Here is a 13775-nt window from a genome sequence, read left to right as displayed (position 1 = left end):
TATAAAAGTTTCAAAATTTATAAATAATCTAATGACGTAATGTAAAAGAGACATTATATAGCCGATTTTGAGTAAAAATTTACAACGAAATAATCAATTTGAAAAAGTTTTAAAATTAATTAATAAATATGTATAAACCTTGGGGTTCGCTGATTGTAGAGGTTACTAAAATTTAGTTATTTAATATAGTGATAACATTATTAATTTAATTATTTATTATCAATTTTTTTGACTATCTAATTTAAATTTAATTAATAGAATTTATCAAGAAAATATAATAATATTGCTTAGATAAAATACAATTATTATATTATTTGTGAATAAGTATATCGTAATTGTAAATAAAATAAAAATCAACATTTTTTGATATAACATTGACATGAATATCTTCAAATAAAAATATCATTGGTGATTGAAAAAATTTTGAATATAAATCTATATTTTTTGATTTAAAATAACTAGGTAAAAGTAAAAATATAGATTTTGAATAAGTATCCTTTAAAACTACCAAATATATATTAGATGAATTTATTAATTTTATCAAAGAGGATAATGTATAGGAGGGGGGGGGGGGAGTTTATCTAATTGTAGGAGTTATAAATTATATTTTGCAATTTAATATAGTGATTACATTATTAATGGAATTATTTAATATCAACATAATTGATCTAACAATAACAAGAATATCAATATTTAATATCAACATTATTGATCTAACAATAACAAGAATATCATTATTTAAAAATAAAATTATATCGATGATAATATATATATAGTTTATGAATAAATTTTAAAGTAGATTTAATAATAATATCCTTGGCGGTTTGGTTCCTCTGACTTTATGTTTAGTTTCTAAAATATTTATTATTAAGATTATATGGATTTTGATTAAATGTAGTTTTAAAATACTAAAATTTAAAAAAAATTTGGAAGTATATTTTTTTTATAGGCTCTTAAAATTTTTACTATTATATTATTTGTGAATTAATATATTTTATTATTTAAATTATTATTCTTATATATAATATTATATTTAAATATTAAATGTATAAATTAATTTAATATTATATAAATATTATTAATCAATATATGCTTAAATTATAAAATATATTTGTAGGAAGGGATCTGACTTAAAATTGTTTAGATTTCAAATGAAATGATTATTTGAGATATCAATAAAACCTCATACCTAGGTTATAAAAAATATACTCCGAAGATACTTTTTCTTTTTATATTAATTCATAAACATTTCTTTATTATTATATATTATTTTCTAAATTAAATATCGATTTAGCAACAAAAACATTGCATGGACTATTTTAAATATTTTGAATTTATCGATAATCATAATATGTTTGGGAATAGAAATAAGATGATATAATAATAATTATTATTTTAGTTTTTATATTATAATATTTGTTAATAAATAGTTTTTATATTATCTTTCGAATTACTCAAAAGCAATATTATTTTTATCTGAAAATTAAAAGAATATGCCATAATATTTTTATTACTTGATAAATTTGAGCATTCATTTTTTTCTAAAAATATATATAGCTAAATTATTTATGTGCCCATTAAATGCCTCTAAAAAATTATCTCACACTTTAGCATGTTTATTAAAATTAAAAAGTTTAACATGAGTTATCTTATGTATTAAATCAAATTTCTCACCAAAAGCATATTGGTAGTAAATCAAAATTTAAAGTATTGCTAAATTCAGCTGAAATAGATTTTTTCGCATAAGAATTTCTATAAAGATAGTTGGTTTTAAATTAGAAAAAATTTTGGAGAGGTAAAACACTATATAAGAAGGTTGTCTAACATTGCTGGAAAAAAAATGTAGGCACTTTCTTATGTTCAAAAGTCTGCCATTTCTAATTCACTCTTGAGTTTCTTAAATTATTAATTTTTGGTTGTTATTAACATTTAGTATATATCAAAATATTAAACTCTAGTTTACAATTTTATTTATAATGTTTACTGAGAAAATCTGATAATACGCATATTGACTGATTCATTTAATCAAATGGTGAAAGATAAAGAAATACATTTTTAATTGATATTTTTTTCTAAACTCTATTTCGGTCAATTTATTATTATTTTAAACGATTTTTGCAATATGTAAAATGGAAGTAAGAAAAATATTAATTAGCATTTTATTTTGAAAAAAAAATTTACATCTATTTAAAAAGAAAAGATTAAAATAAACAAAATTGTTGAGATCTAAAAATTTTAGTCGTACAATTATTTAGAAAATACTAATAGAGTTTTATCTGTTCCATTCAAATACAGAGTAAATGGGAAATGTCATAAAACAAATTATTTAAAGACATGTCGTGTTTTCGATAATAAAATTTTTGGTGTTTATTTTTTAAAACGAATTATTTAAAATTTTATTTCTTTAAAATAAATAATAAATAGCACCTTGTAAATATCAATGCACAGGTGATTACTAATACCTTCTTATAATTTATATCTAAAGAAATTTTTAATAAATATGAAAATATTCCAACTATGAGCTTTTTCGAATATATAAATTTCTGTATAATAAAATTAATTTGTTCAAAAAAATATTTATATTTCAAAATCATTTATATTAATATTTATTATATAAAAAAGGTTTAAATGAGAGTATATTTTTGGCTATTCTAATAAAAATTCTTTTCAAGAAAATACCAAAGAAAGAAGCACATATCACATATTTTCAAATAAATCAATATATTTTAATCTAGCAATGAAAGAATAGCATTATAAAAAATAACATTATACGGACGATTTTAAATAAAATATGGTTTAATAATATTAAATTAATTTTAAAGAAGTTTTTAATTTTCAATAAATAAAACAATATTCTTTGGGGTTAAATTTTGAAATTTATTTATAATATTATAATTAAATGCAAAATATGATAGTGAATACATTATTAATAGAATTATTTAAAAAATATATGGATTTAAATATAACAAGAATGCAATAAATATAATTTATAACTACTAATTTAATTACCTGGGGGTTGAATTTCGCTGGTAGTGTTTGCTTTAAAGATTATATCATATTATTTATGAGTAAATATATGGTAGTTATATTAAATATAGAATAAAAATCATTTTTTGATTTAAAAACAACTTAAAGGTATATTAATTTAATTTTAAAGAAGTTTTAAAATTATCAATACATTCATATAATTGGAGATTTAGTTAATTTGATTTTATGGGTTACTAAATTTATGTTGGACGATTTTAAGTAAAAATATTTTAAAATTATTATCATCTAAAAAAATTGGGGATAATGTTGGTTTCCCAGTTGTGGTTTTAAAATTTTTGATATTAAATTATTTGTGAATCAAAGGCTTAAATTATTATTTTATTAAAAATATTCTAAATTTAAGGTTATATTTTTTTTAATATAAGTAATTTATAAAATAATATCAAAAAATTAGGGAAATATATAAACAAATTTACTTTATACCGTTAAAGTATAAGTGTAAAAAAATATATTTTTATGTAGAATCGATGATTAGAAATGGAACCATAGACATAATTTTTTAAAAAAATTGAGGTTATAATTTTTTCAAATTTATATAGTTAAAGATTGCGGAAAAATGGGTTATTTTAAAATTTAAAAAAAATATAAAAATAATGTTGAAAAGAAATTATCTGAACAAATGTAAGATAGAAAAATTTTTCGTTTAATGTATATTTTATCGGGGGAGGATTGTATTATTCCTTATAAATTTGTTTCCAATTGTTCAGTAAAATGTTTAAATCATCTTAACTATATGATCAATTTTTAAAGAAACCTAAATTTATATATTTCTCCATAATTTTTCTATATTTTAATATAAATTGAAATTAATTTAAATGTTCATTATAAAATAATATTTATAGGGTGGATATTATACAATTGGAAAGTATTTCTTGCAGAATCCGATTTTTAATCTAAAATAACTGGCTCAATTAATGATTAAAAATCCAAAAAATATCCAAAAATAAAACAAAAACAATTAAATTATCGCCTTACAAAATTTTCTTTATATTATTATTATTAATTTTTACTGGGATTTCAAAAAAAATTAAAAATTTTACCGAATTCGTCTTCTAAATGAATTTATAACAATAAATTTCATTTTAAAATATAATATGATAAAAAAGTTGACATGCATGTATAGCAATTTTTCTTGGAATATATTTTCTTTATTTGATGACTAATAACTTTGCTTTTATTTTTGTTATCCTATCTAATTTTTCTATATGCGCTCGGCAAATAAATAATTGGCTGTTTAGTAACGAGTCAAATCCCTATGATACGGTCTTAACTATTTTTTAATCTAAGTTTGAATATTATTTTTGGGCGGTAATATATATTCGAAAAAGTAACACATTTTATTGTATAAATTTTATACAATTATCTTCCGACGACTTAACACAAAATTAGAATTTATAAATAAAAAATTAGCCATATCTAATTTTAGAACTTAAAATTTTATTACCCAATAAAATTCCTTCCTTTTTTATTTGTTCTTAAGATTAAGAAATTTTTAGGTGCTAGCAAATATTTCTTCATATTTATACAATTATTTCTTTTAAAAGAGATACAATAATCTTGACCGTAAGATTTAATGTTTAACTTAAAAATATGGAGAGACAAGGTGAATCTTGGTAACCTAAAATATTTTATAATTCAGCATCGAAGTTCAAAGCTTTTATAGTTTAAATAAATTAAATTTCTCTTGTACATTTTATTATCATAAAAATTTTATTACAGTTTTTAATAAAGTGTCAAAAAGTATTTCAAAATTGAATAATAACTCTAAATACCATAATATGTTTAAAAAACGATATTTATTTAGTTTAAAAGTCTAAACATAAAAAAAATTTATTTAAAACTATAATTAATTTATATTTAAAAAAAAATATAAAATGAAATTATTTAAAATAGCAAAATATAAAAAATATATGATAAAATTTGAAAAATTAATAAAATACGAATAAAATTTTATAAAATGTAAATATTAAAAATATAAATAAATATAATAAAGGCATATATCCGTGACTGGTGCAAGGATCTGCATATTTCAATGGTTATTCTCTATCTAAAATAAATATTTCTATGGGTTTATGCGTTTGTTTAACATAAATTGCTTTTATTTTAAAAATGTTAACCTTTAACCATGTATTTCGTTTAAATTGTTTTTTTATAATAAAAATATATACCTTATTTTATATTTATTTTTAGCATCATTTTTAGTTTTAGATATATTTATAATAAATAAAACACTTTTTCTTGTCCTTACAACACCACCGTTATTGAAATATAACATGGTACCTCGCTTTGTATGGTAACTCACGCACAATGATATATAAAAAAATCTCATATATTAAAAAATATAAAAAATTTTTGGAATTATGTAATAAATTATAAAAATTATTTGATATAAAGGACACACACAAAACGAAATGATTGATATATGAAGAAAATTAGATAGTATTAACATTAAATCAGAAAGTGACAAAGTTAATTATGTTTTTAGTAGGGATAAAAAATTTAATAAAAATAATGACAATAATAGAAATAATGATAAGAATTTAGATATCCAAAGTACTTCTAATAGGAATGAGATTAATAGTAACTATAATAGACCTAATTATTATTCGAGGCAAAATTTTGACAGTAGAAATTATGGTGATAATAATTTTAGTAATGTTAACTACAACAAGAATAGGAATTTTAGTAACGATAGAAGCAATAACAATTATAATAATAATAACTATAAAAATAATCAGTATAATGATATTAACTATCAAAATTACAATTATCGGTATAACAATAGCAACAGAAACTTTCATAATAATAATTATCAATCTTATAACAACAACTATGGTAGGAACAACGCCTGGTTTAATTATAATCAGAGGAGACAGATTCAATGTGACGATCTAAATCATAATAATTACCGATATAACAACAATTTAAATAATTATAAAGGAAACAAGGTTGCATAATAATGATAACCAAAGAAAACAAATCGAATATGACGATCCAAATAGGTGTAAGGATTTTAATCAAAGAAAACGAATCCAGTATGATAATCAAAACTTCTACGATAGCAATAATTGTAATATGAATATTGAAGAAGTTGAAGAAAATAAAGTGGCACTGCCAAAGACAATAATGAGAATGATTTCAATGTCAACAACCTGGCTGAAAATACAAACAAAGGTGATGACAGTGCTTTTATGACTACTTTAAAATTAAATAATGTTACTACAACTATGCAGGTTGACACTGGATCAAAGTATACTATCATACCTCATAATATGGCTAAAAAAATTGGCATAAGAGAAATGAAGAAATCCAGTTTGCGGCTTACAACCTACGATAGAATCTTGATTAAAATCATCGGGATAATTCAAGTTAAAGTAAGTTATGAAGGAATCACTAAATATTTACTAGCAGTAGTTGTAGATCGAGAAAGAACGCGTTATTAGGAAGAATCTGGATCAATGCCTTTAAAAACATTTTAAATAAATTCACACGAAATGTCGATACCAATTATGAAGATGAAATCAATAAAATTATTAAAGATTATGAATCCAAATTGACTAGCGAACCAATTAACAAAGTAAATGTCAAATTACATTTAAGATGTGACGCCCAACTTAAAATAATACCACCAAGATGTATACATTATTCAAAGATTGATCTTGTGGGCGTAGAACTAATTAGATGGATACACGAAAAAATTATTGAGCCTGTAAATGATGTGCGATGTGGGAGTCCTATAACCGTCGCATACAAAGATTATGGGAGCATCAGGCTTTGCGCAGATTTTAAAGACACTATAAACCTAGCTATTGAAGACTTTAGATACCCCACTTCCACATATAAATGATCTTATAGCTAAACTTTCAGAAGGAAAAAAATTTACCAAAATCGATTTCACAAATGCTTTTCTACAAGTTCCGATCGATAAAAATAGAAGAAATAATTTGACTATATCCACACATAAGGGATACTACGAATTTACCAGACTTCCTTTTGGGTTGAAAACTTCATCTGCTATATTCCAACAAATCATGGATCAGAATTTCGTTGATATAAAAGATGTTATATTTTATATTGATGACTTATTAATAACTGGAAATAACGATGAAACACATTTAAAAAACATCAAGAAGATGTTTGAAAGAATATTATCGTACGGGTTAATACCTAACTTCGCCAAAAGTTTATTTTTTAAAAACAAAGTTAGGTTCCTGGGTCACGATATAGGTGACAAGGGAATTCATGCTAACCATGATAAAATTGAAGCAATAATTAACATGCCAGACCCAAATCTACTGCTGAGCTGTCAACATTTCTGGAAATGGGTGGTTATTATGGGAAATTTTTGAGTAACTTCGCTGATATTGCTGATCCTTTGTACAAAATGGTCAACAAAGAATGATAGGAATGGAACTTAGAACATTCCAGAAATTTTAATGATTTAAAAAGTTGATTAGTCTCCCGCCAGCACTGACGTATTTTAATTCGGAATTACCTATTGGGATTGCGACTGATGCATCCAAATCTGGATTAGGGGCTGTACTATTTCACACAGAGAAAGATAACAAAGAAAAACCCATTGCTTTTGGGTCTAGAACCTTAACAAAATCCGAAATAAATTGCACCAATATTGAGAGGCTCTTGCCATAATGTTCGCAATTAAACGATTTCAAGAATATTTGATTGGGACTAAATTTACCATCATCACGAACCATAAACCACTAGTCCACAATTTTACCAAGGGACTCAAGGACAATAGTACCATGTCCTTAGGTTACAAAAGTGGAATATAACTTTGGGGGGGGGGGGGGGTTACGACTTCAATATAAAGTATAAAGCAATACAATGTTGTTCCTGACTGCCTTTCAAGATTATCACAAGAAATTAGTAATGATGTTATTGAAAATATTGAAATAGAAAATAACTTTGCCGATACACCAAATGATAAAACCGGAGTGGCACCTTCTAATAGAATGTTCAATCGTGATATTAGAGTTAAATGAGATTATTAAAACCGTTGGAGTAGAAGGAGAACAAAATAAACGTTACTTTACCACGAAATAGAACCTTTAACGTAGGAGATTTTGTTTGGTATAAAGTACAAGGGAATGACACATGGGACAAAGGGACAATCAATTTGAAGGAAAGTGACACTATGTTCCAAGTTTATACAGAAAAAGGCATTAGAAGGAAACACCTGGACCAATTAAGAAAGAGAGATGCTATAACACATTTGCATACCACGACTCTCCTAAGAAGGACGGAAGTGTGGACAAAAATATTAAAATTAATGATAAAAATATTGTAACACCGATTCCTAGACCGATACGAAGTAGACAAAAACCTGTTTATCTAAAAAATTATATAACTTAAAATATTAAAATATGTAAAAATAAATTAAATACTAAAACACGAAAAATTAAATTAAACTAAAACGCAAAAAAAATAAATTGGAAAACTTAAAATAAAAATAAAAACGCTAAAAATATAAAAAATAAAAACGCTAAAAAATATTATTTAACAATCTTGTGAATTTATAATCCTTTTATTATTCTAACATCCAAATTTGATCAATTCTCTTTTTATTCAAATATTCCAACATCCTATTAGATAATAATAATGATAATAACAATTTTGAAAAATTGATAATAATAACCACTGAGTACTATAAGCAAGCTACATGACAAAATCACGATTTATAACTTACGATAAGGATATCAAACTAACGATTTAAACAAGCCAACGATTAAGACGACTTATGCAACAACTTGACAATCAAAATGATAAACCATTTGGACGACAAGTTTTCTATGACAGCTCAGATGGATTATGGGAAGGTTTTACAGAAGAAGGGGAATGTTAATCGAGATTAACTTTTTAAATTTGTTTAACATAAATTTCTTTTATTTTAAACATGTTAGCCTTTAACCATGTATTTCGTTTAAATTGTTTTTTAATAATACAAATAAATATATACCTTATTTTGGCATTTTTTTGTAAATCTTTGAAATTTATATAAAGTTCTAAAATGTTATATAGTATTTTTATAAATATTATATAATGAATGTAATTTTTAAATTATTTTGTATTTGAAAAATATATAATAATACTATTAAAAAAAAGAACGGAGATGGTGTGACGCAGGGGAACAAAAATGAAAAAGGGACGTAAGCGTTGTCTATGATAGCTCTTTGGCTAGAAGGCTACCATTGAAACTGATATAATTAGCTTTGTGAATCGCTATGGATAATCGTTGACGAAGAAAAAAACCCTCTCGAGGTTCTTCTGAGAGTTTGCTGATTTGTGATCCTAATTTTTTGAAAAATGCTAAGGCGAGTTTGCCGAAGGTGCCAAGAGTGGTTGATATGATTGGGATGAAGCAATGATCGTTTATTATTTCTGTGTATTTAGAAATTTTAAGTTGTTCCTTCTGGTCAAGGATGTTGATGGCGTGGTTGGATGGGGCCAAGAAGTCAATACAGGAATAGTCCCATACCAAAAGTTGGCCTCTCCTCCATGGGATTTGAGAGATCCCATCAGGACTTTAGTATCATTTTTAGTTTTAGATATATTTATAATAAATAAAACATTTTTTCTTGTCCATACAACACCACCGTTATTGATATACAACAGGTTACTAGAGATATAAGAGAGTTTTTTTTAAAAATTTTTAGGAAAAGTGGCCATTCAATGCCAAAGTTATTAATGTGAAAGTGATACTAAGTAAAATTATGGCATTTATAGATGTGATTTAATATGAATCTCAAACTAGAAGTTGACCTTCCAAGGTGAGTGTTATTCAATATGGACGTTTGTTTCCTAATTGAGCCCTACAGGTTTTAGCGTGGATAAATGGGAGCATTAAATAGGGTATGAGAGCATTTGTGCACGATGGTAAGAATGTTAGCCCTTTGAGCATCATCAATATAATAAATGGTATCCAGTAAATTTAAGACTATATTTGTGTCAAAAGGAGGCCAATTAAGATTCGTAGTTGAAATTGATTATATATAATATTTATCTAAGGTCCAAATATTAATACAATATCATTTAAATAAAAATTTTGTATTAAAAAGTGTTTTTACTTTATAGTGCATATTTGATTAGTTTGCTTCTATGGAAATCCCAAAAAATAGTTGTAACCCTCTATTGGGCATATCATATTTTAATACTCCTACCATTAAAGAGGGTATAAATTTTAATAGAAAAATTTTTACAGCTCAAAACGCATGTTGCATTTAGATGCACAAACATTTTAATTCTTTTTATAGTTACTTTCAGGGATCCAAACCGAAGCAAATAACGGTTCGGTTTAGGTTCAGGTTCGGTAAAAAATAAAAATATCGGTTCGGTTCAAACCTCTAAAAACTGGTTTGAACACTTTTGTATTCAAACCTACATTCGAATTATGTATAAGGAATAATAATTTTTTTATTTCATCATTAAAATGGAAAACACGCATAAATTTCATTTTTATTAATTGCACATAGTAAGATTTGATTTATAAATATAACAAATAAATATAAATGATCAGTTTTTTTATGAAAAATATTTAATTTTAAATTTTTTTATTTAGCCATTAACATATTTTCAAGATTTGTCTACTCATATTGCATATTAGGAGATAGTATATATTTAATTGTTGAAAAATATCTTTCCACATTAACTTGGGGAGCCGGCACTGCCATTATGATATCAGATAATTAATTCTGGGTATCAATTACTTTAAATTCTCCAATAGGCTAATATTATTTTTATTTATGGTTCTTTAGATAAATTAATTAAAATGTTTGTAATATTCTTCTATTTTTATAATAGATTTTATTTCCATTTTTTTGAAGACTTTCAAATTCTCTTATGAAGATATAATAATCGGCATTAATTTACCTTCACTACTCCACTTTATTTTAATAATATGCTCTCTAGCCTTAGTCTTTTCTTTTCTTTTATCTTAATATTTATAAAATAAAAATATCATTAAGAAATTATTTTTTATTAATAGATAAGAAAATATATAAAGTAAAAAAAAATATTATAAAGTAAATCAAATTAATAGTTAAATTTATATAAGATATAATATAATATTTTAAAAACCCACCGTAAATCTAGATATAGGCATGACAAAAAAGTATTTTTGTTTAAAAGTTGTTTTTCGGTTCATAGGATCTATTATTGAACCAGCAAAGGGTGAAGTAAAAATAGAAATTTCTAATTTAGCTTTTAGCGATATGCCATAAAAATATCCTAAAATTAACTGCCCAAGTTGTAAGTTCTAGGTAGCTACTTTAAATGGTTTTAGGATATTTATCAACCCTATAATTTTTTTTTTGACCATTAAAATTTTATTTTATATGTATTTTAATATAAAAGTAAATATTTAATACATTGAACTGAACGTTAAAAGTAAAACATATATACGTAATTTAAAAAAAATATATATTAAAAATGTCATGTAAACTATTTATATAAAATCTATATAAAAAATTGCTTTCCATTCCAAAGCTGTAAAATAAAGTTCACTATATCCAATGGCGTAGACAAGGGGGGGGGGGGGGGTTAAAACCCTCCTATCACCCCTCAAAAAAAAAAATTTTTTTTTAAATTTTTTTTAAAATTTTTTTTTATTTTATTTAAAAAACTGTTTCAATTTAGAAATAAAATAAATAATATATACAATATTAAAATGAAATATATTTTTATGAACTAATATAATATTAAATAACAATTAAATATATATTATAAATATATTTTTATTGTTTAATTAGATATTTTAAATTTAATAATAAAATTTAAATTGTTAAACTAAATTTAGATAGTTTTTAAAATTTTTATTTAATTCCCACAAGGATATAAGAAAATTTTTACTAATTAAAGGTATATTTAAATTGATTTAGAAAATTTATGTAATTTGATTTAGAAATAACAAAATCCTCAAATGACGATGGTAATGGTATTCACTTTTATAATATCGTTTATTTAAATCTTGCAATTAGAAATACAACCAACATACTCAGGGAAAACAAATGAGTTATTTTATAATATAATTGAGTTCTATTTTTTTATTTGTAAATTATTTTTTCATTTGAGTTATTAAAATTTTGCAATGTGCTTTATTTAGTTATAACCATTTTTATATGAAAAGCTCATCATTGATTATTGTAAATTCCCAAATAATCTTTAGATATTACAACATTCACAAGCAGAGTTGGGCAGTATTGTGAAAACTTGTATCTTAGATAAAAACAAATAATTTCCTTCTATGTCTTACCCTGTCTTTTAAATTTGTAATAGATAACTTGAATCTTTATTTAAGATATATTTTTAATAAACTATATTCTTTTCTTGTTGTGCTGCTCAGGTCTGAACTCTACAATTCACATTGAAATATATATTTTAAAATTAAAAAAAAATATAGAAAATCAATGTCCTCATCAAAAAGATATTTCATTATACTTAAAATTTCAGTTTAAAAATGATAATGAAAAATTGTTGGCTGTGGAAAATATTTGGGCACCTGACAAATGCTATGAATTTCCATTGTCTTTGGATAAAAGAAATTTAACATTTCAAACATCGTGGCTTAACAAATATAAGTGGCTTGCTTATTCAGCTAATGAAAAGGGAGCTTTTTGTAAAGTGTGCGTCATTTTTTCACCAAGATATGCTGGACCCGGGTCACAAAAACTCAAAACATTGGTAAGTCAAGTATATACAAGATGGAAAGATGCTCTTGAAAATTTTAATTATCATCAACAAAATAAATATCATCTCAATTCTTGTGAGATATCTGATGCTTTAAAAGCCATCTCTATGAATCAAAAGATATCAATATCTAATGTATTCAATAAAAAATTGAATAATTATATAATTGATGCAATCATTTGGCTAGGGAGGCAGGGCTTAGCATTAAGATCTCATAGAGTATCAGCTGGCCCCTTAAAACTTTCATCTTCTCATAATGAAGGGAATTTTAAGGAATTGCTGAAACTTTTATGCAACAATAATGATAATTATATAAAGCTTTTTGAAAACTCGGCTAAAAATGCCACCTACCTTAGTTCATGCATTCAAAATGAAATTATATCCATATGCAATAAGTTTATATTGAAAGAAATTTCTACAAAAGTGAAAGCATCACTATTTTTTAGTGTTCTGGCGGATGAGACATCGGATATTGGTAACATAGAGCAATTATCCATAGCAATAAAGTTTATTGATATGGAATCAGGTCATTATAAAATGAAGGAACTCTTTGTTCAATTTATTGATTTACATGACACTAAATCAGAGACGATAGCCAAAGAAATTTTAGCATCCCTTCAAGATCTAGATTTAAATCCAATGAGAGGCCAGGGATATGATGGAGCTCCCTCAATGAGTGGTCATGTTAAGGGAGTGCAGTCAAGAATTAGATAGCTTTATAGCACCGCTTTATATGTTCACTGCAGCTCACATTGCCTAAATTTGATGATATCCGAGGCATGTGGAGACATCCGGAACAGTTTACGTAAAATTTTTTCAATTTAATTGGAATTTATTAGATTTTATTATGTATTATAGATATCTTTTTATAATTTAATATATTTTTCAAAATTTAGAAACAATATCGTCGGTTTGTGACTTTTTCACACCACCCAAAAAGAGACAGTTATTTATCCGAACATTTGATGATATTGATTCAAATTATCCAAAAAAAAACTAAAACGATTTTGCCCAACTAGGTTTAT

At 24.2% G+C, this 13775-nt stretch overlaps 1 protein-coding gene across 1 annotated transcript; it reads left to right on the top strand.

Moving 5' to 3' along the window:
• Window positions 1-8828: 8828 nt before the first annotated feature.
• On the top strand, window positions 8829-13464 carry LOC135926663 (uncharacterized). Its single transcript, XM_065462592.1, has 3 exons — window positions 8829-8885; window positions 9470-9595; window positions 12514-13464. The coding sequence occupies exons 1-3, from the start codon at window positions 8829-8831 to the stop codon at window positions 13462-13464; spliced, it is 1134 nt and encodes a 377-aa protein (XP_065318664.1).
• The last annotated feature ends 311 nt before the right edge of the window (window positions 13465-13775 follow it).

This window comes from Gordionus sp. m RMFG-2023, chromosome 3, assembly GCF_954871325.1.
Source record: "Gordionus sp. m RMFG-2023 chromosome 3, tfGorSpeb1-WG-v2, whole genome shotgun sequence".
Taxonomy (NCBI): Eukaryota; Metazoa; Nematomorpha; class Gordioida; order Chordodea; family Parachordodidae; genus Gordionus; species Gordionus sp. m RMFG-2023.
The sequence above is the reverse complement of the archived record's forward strand: the minus strand, read 5'-3'. Positions and strand labels throughout refer to the sequence as shown.